Source organism: Lipotes vexillifer, unplaced genomic scaffold (assembly GCF_000442215.2).
Source record: "Lipotes vexillifer unplaced genomic scaffold, Lipotes_vexillifer_v1.1 scaffold1129, whole genome shotgun sequence".
Classification (NCBI taxonomy): Eukaryota; Metazoa; Chordata; class Mammalia; order Artiodactyla; family Lipotidae; genus Lipotes; species Lipotes vexillifer.
The window spans coordinates 3,453,724-3,474,411 of record NW_006789022.1 but is presented as its reverse complement, the minus strand read 5'-3'; the positions used below and the strand labels follow the sequence as shown (position 1 = coordinate 3,474,411).

Sequence of the window (20,688 nt, the reverse complement as noted above, 5' to 3'; positions counted from 1 at the left end):
TTCACGCGGGAAGGTCTGGAGTTAGGTAGTTGCAAAAGCCCCGTGTCACCACCTCCTAACTACATCCAATCTCTCCCAGCTAGGCTAGAAGATGGTCATCACAGGAGAGGCAAGGCAAAGAAAAAAAAAAAAAAAAAAAAAAAAAAAAAAAAAAAAAAATCAAAACTGAGGAGAGGCCTCTCTTTCTGCTCTTCTGAAGACTTCTCTCCTACACAGGGAGGTCCTGCAGGTATAGACAACACCCTGCTTCAACATATCTACTCCCCTTTGAAGAAGCCATCACCCACAAAGGAGGCAGGGCAGGAGAGGGTTCAATGTTCAGTTTCCTTTAATGACCCCCATTCTCCCTGAAGGGCAGGTGCGGGCAGCTAGGCGGTGGCAGGAGATGTTCACTTGAAGATCTTGCCCTGATTGAAGGCTTTGCCCACATGCTGGAAGGCCCCATCCCAGGAAAAGTATTCTCGAACCAGCGTCTGGGTCTCCTCGCTGCTGGGATCCAGTTTCCGCCATGTGTATGACTCATAGTCCACCTGCCAATCTGGACTCAGCTGGGGAGGAAAAGCCAGGTAGAAGCATGTGGTCAGGCTATTGGCCGCTGCCCCACACCTGCTATTTCCAGCTCAGACACCCGTCATCAGACCCCAGGACTCCTGCGAACATGACAGCTCCTTCATGGACACATTCCTTAAACTCTCTGGAATGCCCACCGCTCAGGAATACGAGTGCACTTCCCAAATCCTAGACCCGCCCTAAAGAGACAAGACCCCTCCCCTGCACCTTCCTCACCGGAAAGGCAAGCTCCTGGCCTCGGAAGACCCAGACTCCAGAAATGGAGCTGCTATTGTTGGTTCCAAACAGAATGACACTGGCAAAGGCATTCTTCCTCAGTTTGTCCAGCCGCTGGAACATTCCTGAAGGGCAAGGAAGAACATTCAGCCTTTGAAATCATGTCACCCACTACCCTGTCTCCTCCCTTCCTCTTCCCAGAGCTACCCTCTGCTCACCAGTGATGAGGTTGCAGCTCATGAAGGTCTGGGTGAGCTCTTCAGGGAAGCGGTACTCGGAGTACCACAGGGACCAGCCATCTTTATCAAAGTGCTCCCAAAAGTACGGCAGCGCCACGGAGAGTGTGTCCTCGTTGGAGTACTTGCGCTTAAACTCATCCAACACAAAGGTACTGAATGAAGGAAAAAAAGCAAGGAGATCAAGGTGGAGAAGGTCCTACTGCGGCAACGCTGCCGTGCTAAGAGAAGCTACGGGCATTTCCACTCAAATGTACTGCTTTAAAGGTAGGATCACTGGATTGGCAGATGTGTATCACCTTCCAAGGGAGGAGAGCTGGGGGCACCCAGGGCATTCCCGTATCCCCCACCCCCAGCCTAAATATGCTTGGCACGTGGAGGGTGGGGCCCAGGATCTGCCCGAAGAAAGGCATGGCGAGCTGCTGCCCCCTGGTGGAGACTCACAGCGAGAGGACTCCTTGTTGTTGTTGTTTTTCCTGGCCGGCCCCTCCCCGGGCTCTTATCCAAGAGTCACGCTCAGTTCCTGACTCACCCAAGTCGCTGCCCCCACCCCTCCCCATCACACAGGACTCTTCAGGTTACACACACTATAATATGACGGCAATGTAAGTGAATGTTTGCAAAGGGCCTCCACCCCAAATCCTACACCCGTGTCCTTTAGTTACTCTGCTCAGAAACAAGTTCAGGTGAACTTTGAAGCAATCTGGCACACCGAGCCAAGGATGCCAGCTTCAGAATAGGAGAGGTGCCTCCCCCCATGGTAGGGCTTCTGTTTTTTTTTTTTTCTTTCCTTCCAATTATAAAAACACATACTGACTGAAGAAAATCACTCACTATGCCAGCAAACAAGAGAACTAATATTTTAATGTATTTCCCACTAGCAATTTTCCAAAGATGATGCATGTAATTCTGTGCCTTACACAATTTGCTCACTTAATACTGCCCGGCTATCAAGAATGTCTTGCAGATGTTTTAATGGCTAAATAATCTTCTGCATGAATGTGCCATAAATCTATTAAACCCCCTTATACTGAATGTTTAATTGGTTCAATTATTCATTAGTATATAACTAATGTCAACAAACCCTAGAGTCAGAGAATGTTACCATCCCTCCTTTTACCAATAAGGTTAAGTGGTGTGACTTGCTCACTGCTGCAATGTAGCAAAGCAGAGAATCTGTCCTTTAACCCGAGGTCCCAGGTTCCTTCCCAAATGCACATCAGAGACCATATCTGAGGTGCTTTACTTCCTCAACCACCCAAAAAGTAGGGCTGGGGGAGACTTCTCTGATGGTCCAGTGGTTAAGACCTCACCTTCCAATGAAGGGGGTGTGGGTTCGATCCCTGGTTGGGGAGCTAAGATCCCACATACCTCAGGGCCAAAAAACCAAAACATAAAACAGCAATATTGTAACAAATTCAGTAAAAAAAAAAAAAAAAAAAGTAGGGCCAGGGAGTTTTTCTTCACTCTCTCCTGAGCTGTTTGAACTTTATTATTTATGACCATGTGTCCATTTTTCTCCCCAAACTGACCACAGTTGGAAGACTGGGATTGATATATGTATAAAATGGATAACTTATAAGAACCTGCTGTATAAAAAAATAAATAAAATTAAAAAAAAAAATGACCACAGGGTTAGGGTAGCTGGAAGGTATTAAAAGGACTAAAATTAACTCTGGACAAATGAGTCTTGCCTTTGAAGACACCACCTTCGAGTCATTAAGAATCCTGGGGAAAATCATCTTGGCAGCCCAGGAGTACACCATGGTAATGTAACAAATAAGTACTAATAAGCACTCCCAAATGATACAAAAAAAAAAAAAAAGTGCTGGGGCTTCCCTGGTGGCGCAGTGGTTAAAAATCCACCTGTCGGTGAACTTCTGTAGTGTTGGAAATGTTTTAAAATTTCATTTTTGTGGTTACACAGATCTATAAATTTAGTTAAAGGCATTGACCTATATACTTATAATGTCTGAATTTTATTTTATTTTATTTTTTTTCCTTTGCGGTACACGGGCCTCTCACTGTTGTGGCCTCTCCCGTTGCGGAGCACAGGCTCCGGACGCGCAGGCTCAGCGGCCATGGCTCACGGGCCCAGCCGCTCCGCGGCATGCGGGATCTTCCCGGGCCGGGGCACGAACCTGTGTCCCCCGCATCGGCAGGCGGACTCTCAACCACTGCGCCACCAGGGAAGCCTTAACGACTGAATTTTATATGGAAAATTATACTTCATAATGGAAATTATACTTCAATAAAACTGTTTAAAAAAAAAAAAAAGAATCCACGTGCCAACGCAGGGGTCACAGGTTCAAGCCCTGGTCCGGGAAGATACCACATGCCGCGGAGCAACTAAGCCAGTGAGTCACAACTACTGAGCCCGCGTGCCACAACTACTGAAGCCCACGCGCCTAGAGCCTGCGCTCCGCAACAAGAGAAGCCACCGCGATGAGAAGCCCGCGCACCGCAACGAAGAGTAGCCCCCGCTCGCTGCAACTAGAAAAAGCCCGTGAGCAGCAACAAAGACCCAACACAGCCAAAAAATTTTAAAAATTATTTTTTTAAAAAATGCTAAGTTTATTAAAGATTTTAAGTTTACTGCCTGATTTATTTTCTGCCCAGTGTACAGACCCAATATACGTGAATATCTCTAGCTATTAGCAGTACCTATGTTACAAGGGTGTACATAATTTGGGTTGGTTATCATAGCTTACTTACAGATACCAAAAATCCTGCTCACTCTTGACCTGCCCCAGTGCTAGATTCAAGGTAATCACTTTGGTTCGGAAAGGAATATATCCTTAAAAAGTAGCTGCGTTAGGAGCCTTCTTGTATGAAGTGCCTGGGAGTAAGAGCTCTCAGCTACACCCCAAGTTGCTCCCCAAATGGGGAAGATGGCAACCATCCAGTACTAGGTCGCTTACAACTCCACATACTTCTCATGCCTACCACCAGTGCGTGCTCCTTCATCCCATATGCAAACCACTACAAAATGGGGAGGTCAAACACTGTTGCACCCCAACAAACCAACTAGGGAAAGGATAGATGGCTTGAGGAAAGGCAGAATGGGCAAGAAAAACAGAAAAGCCAACTCAGTGACGTGACCATGGAAAGGGCGTTTCTCACGTTGCTTGAAACTCTAATAAGGTGACCCGGAGCAGTGACCAAAGAAAGACTTGATGGTAAGCAACTGGGCAAGTACTGGCTGGCCCACTTTTTTCACACTAAAAATCCCCCCTTTACTGTATTCTTTCTTCCAGGAACACCTATGGTGACTGAGAAGAGGACACAGACGACCACCCCATATACTTCCTTCTCCTTGCGGGGTTTAACTCCCCGACGCTGGGAAACAATAAACCAGACAGGCACTACGTAGCCATGGTCATCATCCTTTCTCTTAAAGTGAGCAATTTTTATATAGGCTGATGCATCAAAACAGCAAGAAGACAATCAAAGGACACTGACATGGTGTCGGCTGCCTCAGCAAAGTCAGCAAAGCAGAGCAGATGGAGGCTCTCTGCATTTTCTTCCTTCCTGCGCCCCTTAGTGTATTAGTTCCGAGCGTTCTCAATCTCAAATCCTAACGTGCGCACGCAAGACCAATCAATTCACCTCCACACCGGATTCGGAGCCCTGGGCCCATGTGCTTTCTTTGCTAGAAAGGGAGTTCTGATATCCTCAAATACCAGATGCATTAGGAACTTGTTTGCTACTTTCAAAAGTCACCCAACTCTTGACGGTAAAGTCAGGAAGCTGCTTTATTTGCAACTAAAATACATCTTTCAATTTTGTATGGACAACCTAAAATCCTAGGCCCTAGCAGTATGCGGGGGAAGCACAGAGGTGAGCACAGGCCCTCCTGGGCCCCATGCCCCCTACCCTCCACCACCCGTACCTCTTGGCCAGGTGAGCAAAGGGATCCTTGGCCTTCGGCTCAGCAGCCAGCGCCTGCTCACATTCATCCAGCTCCTCCTCGGGAGCAGGGGCAGCTGCCTTCTTCTCCTCTTTCCGCTCGGCCTGGGGCTTCTGCTTCTCTTCCCGAGAAGCTTTCTCTTTCCGTGGGGTGTCCTTTTTAGGCTGGCTCTCTGCAAACTTTTTAGCTGGTGCAAAGGGAAGGACAAAAGTCAATGTCTGGTCTCTTTCCACAACCCTCCCAAGCCAGGCAAAGTAATGGAGGAAAACTGCTGGGTGGGACAGCTAAGGGATCTAGACGCTACACTGCCCGCCACCTCACAGTACATCCTTGGGCAAGAATGCAACCCTCAGCAACAGATACATGTGTATCGTGATTCTACGCATTAACACAGATGAGCGGGAGCGTGCGTGTGTAGAAGACAAGTACCACAAAATCCTAGCTGCTATGAGCGACACCCTACCTTCTGTGGGTCCACATAACCCAGAAGCTAGACAGGACACCAAGGGGTTAAGACTGAGCAAACCAGTCCCCTGACCCTGCCGGCATGCTCCCCTACCTCCTCAGACTTACCATCAAATTGGGCCATTTTCTCACAGAGTTTCACCTCCCCCAAGACCGCCCGGAACTGGGGCTGGTTAATGCAGGTGAGGAACCAGCGGTTTGTATTGGGGAAGGCCTGGCGGAAAGAAGGCTCCAGAACCTGCCAGGATGCAAGAGTGGACATAAACTCAGCGGAGGGAAAAATCCTGACGAGTTTCCAGTCACAGCCCCTTGTTTCTTTCTACACCAAAGCTCCGGCTTCCTTTCAGCCCCCAGAACACCAGCTTTCCCTGGAGGGCTACTGCCCACGTACCTTACTAATCTCTCTCCTGCAGTCCAATCCAATTTAATGGATGCTTGGTCCCACCCTCTATTCACTATGAATCTACCTGGTAGGAATATTTATTTGTGCCTTACTCCTTTTACAAAGCCATTTCATACCTATAATTTCACGTGTCGATAAAACTTAAAAGGCTGGGGACCAACAGAGAACTACGAACTACTCACTTTGCCAAGCAAATAATGAAAACTATCTATATGAACTATGTGATATGTGAGAGAGATATACATGCATCATCAAACTTCAGAAAGTAAATATTCAACAGCAAAAAAGTTTATTTCAGAATAACAGAGTGCTTAAACTTAGCTTCATGAAAAATTCATCTACCGTTTTTTCGGTTTGCCAAGATCAGAGGGAAAATAATCCTGTCAAGGATACATCGCAGTCAGTTCTGTAGTGCTGGTTCTGCAGTACTTGGGTTCAAATCCTACTCCACAACTTCCGGGCTACATTTCTTTCACCCACACAACAAGCAAAGACTCACTAAGGTTGTCCTTGTTATGCCCTGGCACATGCTCTGACACGAAGTAGGTGCTTTTTTCTTTGCTGTTATCACATTACTATTCTGGTCCAGCATTAGTCCAAGAGCTGCTGTTTAGGAACCAGCAATATGCCATCTTCAACCCAATAACCTCAACAGTGATTATTCCTACTTTGGTTTTATAGCTTCCACAGGGGGAAAAAAGAGGACTAAATGAATCCACACACCCTCCCCCAACAACCAGTAAGTACTGAAGCCAAGAACTGATCCTAGTTTTGCCTCCAAAGATCTTGATGCTGAAGCTATCACCTCTACCTCTGTCTTCACAACTAAGCACAACCGGGCAACCTGAGAAACATGGGAACAAACTAAACATATTAGCTGCCAAACAGAAATTAAGGGCAACACAACAGGATCAAACTTCTCAGAAGGAGGGAAAGCAGTCGTGGTGTAAGAAGATAGGGTAGAGGGTCTGTGGAAAAAGAGAACCAGGCACTTTCTTGACATAAGAGAAGCCAGTTTTGGCCTAAGCCATTTTGTGATCTGAACCTAGCTGTAATACTTGTCCTTGAACAGGTCTTTGTAATTAATGATCTTAAGGGAACAAAAGAATGCAGAAACTGGGAATTCCCTGGTGGTCAGGTGGTTAGGACTCCGCGCTTCCACTGCAGGGGGCACGGGTTTGATCCCTAGTCGGGGAACTAAGATCCTGCATGCTGCATGATGTAGCAAAAAAAACAACAACAGGGCTTCCCTGGTGGCGCAGTGGTTGACAGTCCGCCTGCCGATGCAGGGGACACGGGTTCATGCCCCGGTCCGGGAAGATCCCACATGCCGCGGAGCGGCACCCAGTTTTCCGTTAACAGTGGTACTTGATCCTGGAATTCCTAAAGACTAGCTGTTGCCTCAGACTCCCTCACATCAGCAGGATACAGATAACCTGGCAGGCCTGTCACTCTGTTTCTAATCCCCACCTCCCCTCTGTCAACCCAGATTCTTTATCAACTTCACCTGTTTATAAAGCCACAACAGGGTGCAGACAACTGTGATGTCAGCCAGCGTCACACGTTCGCCCACCAGAAAAGTCCTTGTCTTCAAGTGAGCATCCAGCAGCCCCAGAATTCGCCTCACCTCCTCCTTTGCATTCTCTGTGGCCTATTGATTTAAAATGATCAGACTTGGCAGTGGGTACCAACCCTTGTCCCTGCCCTTCTCCCCCAATAAGAGAACTAAGGTAGCTATTCCACTGAGTCCTGGCTCCTTCCAAATGTATCACAAATGAAGCTACCAATGTTAAATTTCTTCATGGCGCAGTCTGGCTTCATTTCCCACTGTATTGATCGTAGGCATATATCTTTGAATTTTAGAAGGAACCTTAGAGGTCATCTGGTCTAAGCACTCCCTTACCATTTGGTACAACCTTTCTAGAGCAGAGGCCTCCCATCTGGCCACTCAGACCTCCCACCTCCACTGGGTCTGTCTGACAAAGAATCCACATACCATCAACAGCCCAGCGCTCCAAACTGAAAGCTCAAAGATTATTTATTACCCACATATTCTTGGCATCACCCTTCCTCAATCTTTTTTATTCCTTGCTCGCTGATACTGAGGAGCTGACGCCACCCCTGCTCTTGGTTTCTCCCCAAGTTCCAAGGCTCACCTGCTTGCTGTGGTGCATGATGCCCAAGGTGGGGAACACCCAGGTACTGGCTGGGGGAACTATGTCGCTATCAGCAAAGCTCACCCACTGCACCACCTGGGCTGCTGCTTCGGGAGTACTTCCCCGCAGCTCCTCGTTGCTCACTGCAGAGGCGGAACATAAAGGTCAGAACTTTGGGGCTGTGTCAAAGCCAGTGCAGGTCCCTGAAAATTCCTCTCCTTGCCCGCTCCAGCTCCCCTCACCCTCTCCTGCACCCCATCACCTCCAGACCTTCCCATTCCCCAGCCACTGCAGATTACCATAGTAAGCAATGGCATTGCTCTCGAACACACAGAATCCGTCGTCACCCTCAAAGGCTGGAACCTGGGGACAAAGCAGTCATAAGTAAATACACAGCAGTTTCTCACTAGTCAAGCCCAGGGACTCAATCGTTTTGAATAAAGTTTTTTTATATAAGGCTGAGAACCCTCGCTGACCGAACTCTTGACACTATCTGAAACTCAAGAACCAAAACTGTATGAGTAACTTACCATCCCCTACAATCTGAACTCACATAAGAGACCCCCAAAATTTAGATATTTGTATATAATCTCAGTCAAATAAGCAAAAGGCAAGAAACCCGAGTCTGATATTTCTGTCTATATTATCCCAAGTATTACAGTACTCCCCCACTGCACTTGATCTCTTCGACATGTAGCATGGTTATTTATCTATCTCTGTAAGCCTCTTAGGGCAAGAATTCTACTCATAGCAAACATTTGATCTATTTGCACTGAAATCAGTCAAAACTGATCCTCTCTCCCACAAATAAAAAGAAGCCTGTGAATTTCATAGGAAATGACTGAATAGCTCTGTACTATTTTTAACAACAAATAAATCACAACTGTTTCAAAATAAAAGTGTTTTTAAGTCTCCGAAACGTGAAAAAAAAAAAAGTAACATGGAAAGCTCCCTTTTAAAGATGGAGGTCACCTTCAGAGTGATGGAATCTCAGTTCTCCTTGGGTTCTCAGGACCAAAGGCCCCTCTCCACTTCCCTACTCACCTTGCCAGCAGGAAATTTACGGAGAAATTCGGGGGTACGGTTGGTTTGGCCAAAATGGAACTGGGGTGGTGCGGATAGCACGCGGACCTGAGCCCCGCTGTACTGAGCGGCAATGAGGGCCTTGAAGGCCCTCCAGTTTTCAGGATATGTGTACAGGGTCTGTGGGGAAAAGGCGGGGAATAAGCCATTAATGACTAGAAGGGTCCCAGTCCTAAGTGTTACCCGGGAACAGCTTCCCCGAGTAATCCCAATCTGTTTCGACTGACTCTTTTACTCCCTTTGCTGAACCAAGTTAGTTCTTCAGTATCTGCAGTCTTGTGTAATCAGAGTCCTCCAAAATACGAGGACAGAACTACACACCAACTGCTAAATAAAGCTTGTTGACAGATGTGACCTTCCGTAAGGACGTCTCTGGAAGCGTTCTCTTCCCCTCAAATACATCTCTAAGAAATGCACAACTTCTAGCTCCCTCAGATTCCATCTGCCGACAAATACACACCCCTCCCTTCCCAGAGCCCTTGTTCATTCATTGATGGTCACTGAGCGCCTGCTTACTCTACTGAGCCGCTCACCCTTCAAAAGCATCACCCTTGTTTCCAAGACACACACACCAACCAAGACATTTCCAAGTCCCCATCCGAACAGCCACGAAGAGACCGAATGGCATCTTCTCTTCCTAAGCCAACTCGGTCTCCCTAAAAAATCTTTCATTCCTTGTCACGCGTACCATCCCTCCGGTCCTGTCCCGCAGTGAGTTCCCAGGGGTTTCCTTCTCTCCTTCTATTAACGTGGCCAGTGGGGTCCAACTGGTCTGACTCCAGCGTCCGGAGGCTCCTCTCGCTGCCAAACCTCCCCGCAGGACGACCCTTAACCGTGGCCCGCCATACGTGCCCACAAAGACCCTCCTCTTCCTCTGTCCCTCCTGTTGCCCCACAAAACGGTCGCAAAAGTTCTGTCAACCTGCCCGGATCCCACGTCTCGAGAAGGCAACGAACCGAACTCCGTTCTCAGGTCCCAGACTGCCAAGATCTGGCATCCCTTTTCTCTTCTACCCCAGACCCTTCCACCTCTTTGGCCTCCCAGAGCGCCAGCCTCAGTTCCCCTCCGGGGCCTGGAAGCCCTACTCTCCAACAGTACGATCTCTAGACCCCGGATCAGTTCCCCACTCGGCTCCAGAAACCCTCTGACGCCGGCTGGACCCACTCCGGCAGAGGATGGCGTCGGATAGGGTGACCTGGATTGCCAGAGCCGGCAAACTTACCCCAGCCGCCATGGTGATTCCGCAGAGAAAGGGGGTGGGGCCCTCCGCGCTGCCGCAAAGTAAGCCTTCAGGAAGAGAACGGTGGGGGTGGGGGGGAGGGGAGAGCCGTGGAGAAACAGCAGCCGGAAAGCGAGGACGGCATAGAAGGCTTACGCACGACAGTTCGGTATCCCGCGGCAGCTGAAAGGAAACAGGAAGTGGGGCCTGGGGCCTGCGCGGAAAAAGCTCGCTCCTGCGCGGTGAGGGAGGGCCAATCCGAGTCCCGACATGGAGGTAGAAGGCGCGGAGGGTGGGGAGACTGTGAGAGCTAGCTGGAAAGCCGCCCCTCTGCAGCTACGTGGCAGAGCTGCCAGCCCGGCATCGCGCCGGGCCCCAGAGGCGTTTCCCTCCGCCGGTGATTTGATGGAGGTCCTGCCAGACCCCCGAACATCGTGGTTGTGTGACACTCTTAGGAGCGGAAGCAACTGCGTGGAGGTCGCGGGGTGCCACGTTCCTTTTGTCCCGGCTCTTTCTCGAGGAGAGCTTGTACATCTAACCCGAGCCCAAGTCCGGAGCCCTCTGTAAAAGTGAGGTTTTTTGCCATTAAACGACCTTGCAGCTCAAGGATGCTGTTACTGCTTAGAAGAGGAGCTAGTCCTCGGGCCTGCAACAAGGGAGGGGCTGAGGGAGAACCCAGCCACGTCCTGTCACCCCGGAAGGGCTGACAGTTCAATGGATGGGTCGCCCTTTCCCCACGCTCAGGTCTGAACCCAATTTAAGAACAGGAGGAATTCTATTAAGTGAGAGAATGAAGAACCCTGAATCCAAATTTCACGCCCTGTCACCATTCACAACTCTGGGCAGTAAGGTAAATGTCGAAGCAAACTTGGTACTTCTGAGGTGCTGCTGAAGCCACCCACCCAGCACTCCATCTTTCCAGAACTCTACTGAGTGGGTCCAGGTGCCAGACACACATTCCTCCTGGGATCTGAAGGAAACATACTGAGAGACCTATTTTAGGGTGGCGAGAGTGGGTACCTGTGAGAGGCTGTATTAAGCACTGGGGAGAAAGAGGATTATTACCAGGTGGAAATTAGCGGAAACTAGCGTTTATTAAACTAGCAGCTTTATTGCCCTTTAGGGTCCCCATCTTCACTTGAGCAGGTTTCGAAGTGCGTGAGGGAGGAAAACCTGTAAGAAATGATGGAGATCAGGGAACAGGCCTTGAGAATCCCGGAGTGGGGTCACAGTGAGAGTCTGGTCAGCCTGGGAGACAGACACCACGAAGGTCAGGAGTGGCTCAGCCCCTGGCGTCTGTTCAGTACCGCTCAGGCCTCGCAGCTGCTGGGTGACCCGAGCCTCAGTTGCCAGCCACTCTGCTCCTGTGCCAGCACCAGCTCCTCCTCCTTCCTTGATTTGCTGCTGCAAGCGTCTTCGGGCACGCCGCCGCCCCTGCCACACTCGGTGGCACAAGGCACAGCGCCAGCCCACTGAGGAGAGCAACGCCCCCTTCCCTGCCTCGGCCTGAGACCCTTCTCGGGCTGCCTCAGGTCCTCTGGGCCCCTGCTCAGCCAGCGCTGCGGGGCCTGACCGCCCCTCTTCTCCAGTGCCTAGATGCTTTCCGGTCATCGGGGCCAGCTCCCCTGGCTGCCCAGGGCTCCTCATGGCCCAGTCTTGCACTGACTCTCCAGCCTCTATCGCCATTTCTTCCACCCTGTCTTCACCATGGGCCCCTGCATGTCCCTGCTGTTCCTCCTGCCCCCCGTCACAGCTTTTTTTCTGTCCGTCTAGTTTCAATCTTTTGCTTGTCCCTCCCTGGGGAGGCTCCCCAGTTCCACCTCCCTCTGACCGCAGTCTCTTGGTTCCCTGTTCTATATGGCACCCCAAAGCCTCCTGTAACACCTGGGCCAGGGCAGCAGTGAGCTGGGTGAAGGGAGCCGGGGGTAAGGGGATGGGTGTTGCAGACAGCAGGGAGCTAGGGGAGCTGGGCTGCAGAAGGGGAAGCAGCCCCCAGTCCCGACCCCGGGAGGAACGGCACTGGTACTGGAGGCTTCGGCAGTAACTGGCTGCCGCTTGGCAGCAGTTCTGTAGCCGCCCGACCACCCGGCTGGTCACATTGGCTGCCACATTGTGACTCAGGTCAAAGGGGTCCTGGAGATTCATGGGACCGAGGCGCAGACCCTCCCAGAGATTAGAGGGCAGGCCCCCTGCCACAGGCAGTGCCTGACCCTCCCGCAGGGACAGCAGTGAGCCACGAAGATCCCAACAAGAGACGCAGGAGAAGAACTGAGCCAGCAGGGAACCTGGAGGAACAGAAAGACCAGGGAAAAGGGGTCACTTGGAGGCCAGAAGTGAGATCAGCCCTGTGCCAGAGCCATTCTCTTAGCTGGACTTTCTTTTTCCCTCCCAAGTGGCTCAGAAGAGTGCCAAAGCCAGGCTCCTCTGATCCCTATAAACAAGAGGTCAAACCTCTCTCCCGTGGTGCCCCCAGATACTGCCCCTTCCCCTTGCCAGCAGCATGACCTTGGGCAAGCCACTTAATTACTCCAAGGCACGGTTTCTTCATCTGTTTAGTAGCAATAACAATATTAGCTATCCCACAAGGTTGCTGTGTGCCAGTAACTGTGTCATTAGCACCATTTATTAGTCCTCTCCCAGGCTCCCCAGACTCACTCGGGGGCTCCTTATTGGTGCTGGGCTCCAGTCTCGAGGCATCCCTGGGAAAACTACAGTCCCAGCCATCAACCTCCACCTGTTCGCCCTCACCTATGAAAGTAAAAAAGGTGAGGGTGAGCCTGGAAGCAGGAAGATTAAGGGGGGGTGGGGGAGGGTGGATATGGGAGTGACAGCAGAGACCTCATTCCCAGGGAAGCTCAATATGTTTAAGTGAGATGAAGAAGAGAGACGAAGCTCACGAGACAGAGCGGGTGGAGGCCGGGCTACTGTACCTGCTTTCTGGGTGAGCTGGGACACAGTGGGCAACACCGGAGGGTCCCTGGTCTGAAGGAAATAGATCACGAGCAAGGTCAGGGCGTAGTTACTGAGAAGTGGGCCACTCCCTGGGCAAATAATCAATTAAGTCCGGTTAGATTAGAGGCGATTCTGATCCCCTCCTTGGCAGTTTTCGCAACCCCGGTTCCTGTACCTGCCACCTTCCTTCTCTCCCTGAGTCCCTGCCTTTGCCCCGACATGAACACTGCCCCAAGTCTGTCCTGATTCATTCTCACCTGACAGCCCTCGACCCTGAGCCCAGCAGCGCAGAGTGTACACAAGGGGCCGTACTCGCCCATCCAGCTCAGAGCAGAGGCTCAGGAAGCGGGAGTTATGCAGGGCCAGCCTGGGACAGAGGAGGGGACAAGGGTGTTAGGGCTCAAGAACCTATCACCCCCAGCTCTTATTCCAGGCTTGTGTAATGGGGGCCAGCTGGAAGAAGGCCAACAGAGGGTCTCCCGAGGAGTCTTCTGACATGGTCTGGAGAGAGTATGTACAAAAGAACATCAAATGTGACTGGGAAACACTACATCCTATCAATGTCTTAGACAGTTACAGAGCATGTTATGGTAAGACTGATCAGAGCCTTTACTATGCAAAGAAGGACAGGAAGGGAGGGAGAAGGAGGAAAGAGGAAGTGGGGGAGAGGGAGGGAAGGGAGAAACCTGCCTGTGTTTAGCTCAGCCTTTCCCAATGCTGAAACTCATTCAACCATGGAACTCCTTCCTAAATCCTTAAAAACAGTCTCCCAAGAAACACACTTTCCAAACACTGAAATGAAAGCCAGACATGAGATGAGCATCAGAAAGAGAGACAGGACCAAATAAGGACAACCTCAAGGCTCAGCTGGTGCAGGGCACCCTCCTCAAACTCCCCAGAGTGCCCATCTGGCCTTCCCCGTCGCCCCCCAAACAAAGGTACCGGTTACTGAGGGAGACGTCACCGTGGAGACCTGAAGGCCGATGGCAGAACTTGACCACAGGCCGTCGGGCAGATGGCACAGTTTGGACTCGGTACACTCCAGGGACACAGCCCCGAAGAATGGATCCCACCAGCTCCAGCATGGCTCCCCCTTCTGCTTTCTCCCCCTTCAGGGCCTCTGCCAGTTCCATGGCCTTCCCCAGGTCCCCCTCTCCCCGGTCCTCCTGCAGTGGCGAGGATGGAGGCAGGGACTGGGGAGAGGCAAGGGTCTCAGAGGCCAAAGCAGAGTCTGGAGTCCGGGGTGCCAGGGAGGAGGAAGGGACTTCACAGTCCAGGGCTTCCGAGTCTTGGGGAGAAGCTGGAGGCTGTGAGTCTGGAGGCGAGGCTGGGATGCAGGCCAGGGCTTGAGGATCCAGTGGGGATGCAAGGGCCGAGTCCAGGGATGGAGATTCTGCAGCCTTTGTGGCTGGCTGTGGATGGAAACGAGCTGAGTAACTGCCTCACCTGTGGTCCCCTAACCAGGGAACATTCCATCCCTAAGATATATCTATTACTGCTTATTATGTGCCAGGCTCTATTCTAAAGGCTTTATAAATATCAACTCATTTAACCTTCACAAGCTTTTTTTTTTTTGCAGTACGCGGGCCTCTCGTTTTTGTGGCCTCTTCCGTGTGGAGCACAGGCTCCGGACCCGCGGGCTCAGCGGCCATGGCCCACAGGCCCAGCTGCTCCGCAGCATGTGGGATCTTCCCGGACCGGGGCACGAACCCGTGTCCCCTGCATCGGCAGGCGGACTCTCAACCACTGCGCCACCAGGGGAGCCCTCACAAGCCTTTTTTAAAATTAACCTTTTAATGCCATAAAATAAACGGTCAGTATTTTACAAAAACGTTATTGTCATGAAAAACAAAAAAAGGCAGAGGAACCGTTCCAGATTAAATAAGACTAAAGAGGGAATTCCCTGGTGGTCCAGTGGTTAGGAATCCAGTGCGCTTCCACTGCAGGGGGCACGGGTTCGATCCCTGGTGGGGGAACTAAGATCCGTAAGCTGTGAGGTGCAGCAAAAAAAAAAACCTTTTGTGGGCGAGAGGTAAATGGGAACTCTGGACTTTCTGCTCAATTTTGTTATGAACCTAAAACAGCTCTAAAAAATAGTCTATTTAAAAAATAATGACCCTTTCCTATTCCCAAGGCAGGATCTGTACATTAGATGTTAGAAAACACGGATAAGCAAAAACATAACCCATTATCTCCCCAAATAAGATTATTATACATGCTATTTTGAAATCTGTTTTTTTCCGTTACAAATGCCATTTATCCCATGTTGATTCATTTTATCCTATCCAATATCCATACATATTCACATTTCTCCAATTATAATAACCCATTCAGGCAGGTCCTATTACCCCCATTTTATAGATGAGGAATTAAGGCACGAGAGGTCAAGTGTTTGCCCAGACATGACCATTTCCACTGACTCTTCACAGCTGCCTCCATGGTCACATACCTGGGGCTCGTCCAAGTCCCCCAGATCCAGGAAGAGGTCAAGATCACAGCTATGGACGTCAAAGCTGTTTATGGAAGAGCCAAAAGGATGGACCACACAGCCTGGGTGCCAAGCAGAGAATAAAGGTCAAGAGACACTGCAGGGAGTAAGTGGTAGAAGAACAAAATGGGCCACAAAGATGGAAAAGCAGGCAAATGAACACCACTAGCTGAGGGAAGACTGGGGATGCAAACACAGGGGAGGAAGGACAGGGAGGTCTCAGACACTGTGAGGGAGGTGACCCACCAGGGAAGAACTCTGTGAAGACCTCCTGCACCAGGGCCACCACGAGGCTCCGAAGCTGCCGCTCAGCCTCAGACAGCTCCCTCAGCCCCACGAGCTTCACCATTTGTGCCTCCACGTCCGGGGCCTCCGCTAGTGCTTTTGCCAGCTGGTGACTGTCGGGAGCCACTCCTTTGGGGGACTTGGAGGCTGGGCTCTGGAACTCTTTCTGCTCCCGTGGCCGGATCCTCAGGCGATGTCCTCCCAAGCTGTGCTGGGGCTGTGAGAGGACAGCTTCCCGGGCACCCACGTCCCCCATCTCCACAATGGCAAACACTCCCTGTCAAACCACAACAGGGACAACGATGATGGTTTTAGAACCTAGAATCCAAACACATGTTCTGACAGTGGGTGAGAATCTTTAAAATGGGGACCACCATATAAATTGGGAAATTTGTTTACTGTTTCCATAACATCAGAGAACATATTTATTTATTTATTTAGGCCACGCCTCGAGGCTTATGGGATCTTAGTTCCCCTACCAGGGATTGAACCCACGCCCTCGGCAGCGAAAGCTGGAGTCCTAATCACTGGACCGCCAGGGAATTCCCACCAGGGAACATATTTAGAAAAGCAATTATCTCCTTCACTCAAATCTCATACATTTTATTCTCACCCAAGCCTGCCTCTGAAAAACCTCATTTTACCTATTTTATAAAACCCCAGTCTTCCCAATGACATTTCACTGGTAATACTATGACTCACCCCCTAACTTTTCCTGCTTTAATTAGACTCTTTTAATATTAAGAATCCATGGAGGGTCTTCCCTGGTGGCGCAGTGGTTGGGATCCACCTGCCGATGTGGGGGACGCAGGTTCATGCCCCGGTCCGGGAGGATCCCACATGCCGCGGAGCCGCTGGGCCCGTGAGCCATGGCTGCTGAGCCTGCACGTCCGGAGCCTGTGCTCCGCAGCGGGAGGGGCTGCAGCGGTGAGAGGCCCGCGTACCGCAAAAAAAAAAAAAAGAATCCATGTAATGATCACTGTGTTAGGCATAAATATAAACATATAAACCCTATCTTGGACAAACTTACCAGCAATATGACAGCAGTGCTGCTATGATTTGGTTGAGTTTAATGATGTTCATTGGGTCATTTTTTTTTAAGGTAAACGTTAACAGGAGCAGAAAAAATATAACTGCTCTGGCAAAAGGCCATATTTTTTAATATTCTCTTCAGTGGTAAAGCTAGAACCTCATCCTGCTTATACAAAGGTACTCTACAGTAATCAAGACAGTGTGGTACTAGTGACAAAACTTTAGCTAGACTCACTAAGAAAAAAAAGAGAAGCCTCTGATAAATAAAATCAGAAATGAAAGAGGAGAAGTAATAACGGATACCATAGAAATACAAAGGGTAAGAGAATATTATGAATATGAAAAGCTATACACCAACAAACCTACAAAGGGACAACCTAGAAGAAAGGGACAAATTCTTAGAATCACACAACCTTCAAAGACTGAATCATGAAGAAACAGAAAACCTGAATAGACTGATCACGAGTAAGGAGACTGAAACAGTAATCAAAAAGTTTCCCAAAAAACAAAAGTCCAGGACCATCAAAGACTTAATACCTATCCTTCTCAAACTATTCCAAAAAACTGAAGAGGAGGGAACGCTTCCTCACTTTTTTTTTTCTTGGTGGGGGGTACGCGGGCCTCTCACTGTTGTGGCCTCTCCCATCGTTGTGGAGCACAGGCTCCGGACGCACAGGCTCAGCGGCCACAGCTCACGGGCCCAGCCTCTCCACAGCATGTGGGATCTTCCTGGACCAGGACACGAACCCGTGTCCCCTGCATCGGCAGGCAGACTCTCAACCACTGCGCCATCAGGGAAGCCCCCTAACTTATTTTTACAAGGCCAACATCACCGATACCAAAACCATACAAACACAACACAAAAAAAGGAAACTACAGGCTAATATCTCTTGGGAACATAGATGCAAAAATGCTCAACAAAGTATTAACAAATCAATACAATAATACCTTAAAAGGATCATACACCACCATCAAGTGGGATGCAGGGATGGTTCAACATCTGTGAATCAATCAACAAGACACATACTTTAACAACCTGAAGAATAAAAATAGGATCATCTCAGTAGATGTAGAAAAAGCATTTGACAAGATTCAATACCCATTTATGATAGAAACTCTCAATAAAATGGGTAGAGAAGGAATGCACCTCAATATAATAAAAGTCATATATGACAAACCCATAGCTAACATCATACTCAGTGGTGAAAATCTGAAAGCTATCAGGAACAAGACAAGGATGCCCACTCTCACCACTCTTATTCAAAACAGTACTGAAGTCCTAGCCAGATCAATTAGACAAGAAAAAGAAATAAAAGGCATCAAATTGGGAAGGAGAAGCAAAACCATCACGATTTGCAGTTGACATGACTTTATATATAGAAAACCTTAAAGACTCTACCAGGACTTCCCTGGTGGCACAGTGGTTAAGAATCCGCCTGCCAACGCAGGGGACACGGGTTCGAGCCCTGGTCCGGGAAGATCCCACATGTCGTGGAGCAACTAAGCCCATGCGCCACAGCTACTGAGCCTGTGCTCTAGAGCCCACAAGCCATAACTACTGAGCCCCCGTGCTACAACTACTGAAGCCTGTGCGCCTAGAGCCTGTGCTGCACAACAAGAGAAGCCACCGCAATGAGAAGCCCGTGCACCGCAACGAAGAGTAGCTCCCGCTCGCCACAACTAGAGAAAGCCTGCACGCAGCAACGAAGACCCAATGCAGCCAAAAATAAATAAATAAATTTATAAAAAAAAAAAAAAAGACTCTACCAAAACCCACTAGAAATAATAAATGAATACAGTAAAGTTGCAGGGTACAAAAATCTGTTCTCTTTCTATATGCTAACAATCAGCCAGCAGAAAGAAAACTTAAGAAAACTATTTACGATCACAACATAAAGAATAAAATACCTAGGAATAAACTTTAAGGAGGTGAAAGACATATACACTGAAAACTATAAGACACTGTTGAAAGAAACTGAAGAAGACACAAATAAATAGAAAAACATTCCATGTTCATGGATTGAAAGAATTAACATTGTCAAAATGTTCTAAGGCAATCTACAGATTCAATGCAATCCCTATCAAAATCCCAAGGAGGGCTTCCCTCGTGGCGCAGTGGTTGAGAGTGCACCAGCTGATGCAGGGGACACGGGTTCGTGCCCCGGTCCAGGAAGATCCCACATGCCGCGGAGCGGCTAGGTCCATGAGCCATGGTCGCTGAGCCTGCGCGTCCGGAGCCTGTGCTCCGCAACAGGAGAGGCCACAACAGTGAGAGGCCCGCGTACCGCAAAAAAAGAAAAAAAAAACTCCCAAGGACATTTTTCACAAAAACAGAACAAAAAATTCTAAAATTTATAGGAACCACAAAAGACCCCATATAGCCAAAGCAATCCTGAGAAAAAAAGAACAAAACTGGAGGTATCACACTCCCTGATTTCAAACTATATTACAAAATCATAATAAGCAAAACAGCATGGTATTGGCAGAAAAACAGACACACAGATCAATGGAACAGAACTGAGAGCCCAGAAATAAACCCACATGTATATGGACAATTAATTTACAACAAGGAGCAAAAAACATACAATGGAGTAAGAACAGTCTCTTCAATAAACAGTGTTCAGAAAACTTGACAGCCACATGCAAAAAATGAAACTAGATCACTATCTCACACCACACACAAAAATAAACTCAAAATAGATTAAAGACTTGAATGTAACACTTGAAACCATAAAACTCCTAGAAGAAAACACTGGCAGTAAGCTCTATGATACTGTTCTTAATATCTTTCTAGATATGTCTCCTCAAGCACGAGAAACAAAAGCAAAAGCAAAAATAAACAAATGGGACGACATCAAACTAAAAAGCTTCTGCACAACAAAGGAAACCATCAATAAAATAAAAAGACAACCCACCAAATGGAACAAGATATTTGCAAATGATATATCTGATAATGGGTTGATATCCAAAATATAAAAAGAACTTATATAACTCAACCAAAATTTTAAAAACAAAGAGACTGGACTTCCCTGGTGGTGCAGTGGTTAAGAATCCGCCTGTCAATGCAGGGGACATGGATTTGAGCCCTGGTCTGGGGAAGATCCCACATGCCGCAGAGCAACTAAGCCCATGCGCCACAACTACTGAGCCTGTGCTCTAGAGCCCGTGAGCCACAACTACTGAGCCCACGTGCCACAACTAATGAAGCCAGCGCACCTAGAGCCCATGCTCCACAACAAGAGGAGCCACCGCAAGGGAGAGTCGCCCCCGCCTGCCACAACTAGAGAAAGCCCGTGCACAGCAATGAAGACCCAACACAGCCAAAAATAAAAAGATTTAAAAAAAAAAACTACAATGAGATATCACCTCATGCCTATTAGAATGGCTATTATCAAAAAGGCAAGAAATAAGTCTTGGCGAGGATGTGGAGAAAAGGGAACCCTCGTGCACTGTTGGGAATATAAAGTGGTGCAGCCGCTATGGAAAACAGTATGGAGATTCCTCAAAAAAATTAATACTAAAATTACCATTCAATCCAGCAATTCCACTCCTGGGTTATTATACAAAGAAAATGAAAACGCTAATTTGAAAAGATATATGAGGGCCTCCCTGGTGGCGCAGTGGCTGACAGTCCGTCTGCCGATGCAGGGGACACGGGTTCGTGCCCCGGTCC

General features: G+C 49.0%; 2 protein-coding genes across 2 annotated transcripts in view; both read right to left on the bottom strand.

Moving 5' to 3' along the window:
* Positions 1-310: 310 nt before the first annotated feature.
* EEF1G (eukaryotic translation elongation factor 1 gamma) lies at positions 311-10,419 on the bottom strand. The gene is made up of 10 exons (XM_007462156.1): positions 10,262-10,419; positions 9,001-9,159; positions 8,256-8,319; positions 7,957-8,099; positions 7,308-7,451; positions 5,506-5,635; positions 4,915-5,119; positions 1,005-1,177; positions 787-911; positions 311-548 (listed from the first exon to the last, which is right to left on the bottom strand). The coding sequence occupies exons 1-10, from the start codon at positions 10,271-10,273 to the stop codon at positions 390-392; spliced, it is 1,314 nt and encodes a 437-aa protein (XP_007462218.1). The 5' UTR covers positions 10,274-10,419; the 3' UTR covers positions 311-389.
* A 931-nt stretch (positions 10,420-11,350) lies between these two features.
* Positions 11,351-20,688, bottom strand: part of TUT1 (terminal uridylyl transferase 1, U6 snRNA-specific) — a 15,512-nt gene continuing 6,174 nt past the window's right edge. The window contains exons 3-9 of the mRNA XM_007462154.1: positions 15,945-16,260; positions 15,660-15,760; positions 14,153-14,622; positions 13,468-13,577; positions 13,189-13,299; positions 12,914-13,006; positions 11,351-12,543 (exon numbers count right to left, since the gene is read on the bottom strand). Of these exons, the coding sequence (XP_007462216.1) occupies positions 11,393-12,543; positions 12,914-13,006; positions 13,189-13,299; positions 13,468-13,577; positions 14,153-14,622; positions 15,660-15,760; positions 15,945-16,260 (2,352 nt within the window). The 3' untranslated portion in view covers positions 11,351-11,392. The remainder of the gene's footprint in view (positions 12,544-12,913; positions 13,007-13,188; positions 13,300-13,467; positions 13,578-14,152; positions 14,623-15,659; positions 15,761-15,944; positions 16,261-20,688) is intronic.

Coding starts and splice junctions, on each gene's coding strand:
- EEF1G (XM_007462156.1), bottom strand. Junction 8,100..8,255: donor CAATGCCATTGCTTACTATG/GTAATCTGCAGT, acceptor CCGCCTCTGCAG/TGAGCAACGAGGAGCTGCGG. Junction 5,120..5,505: donor GAAAATGGCCCAATTTGATG/GTAAGTCTGAGG, acceptor CCTTTGCACCAG/CTAAAAAGTTTGCAGAGAGC.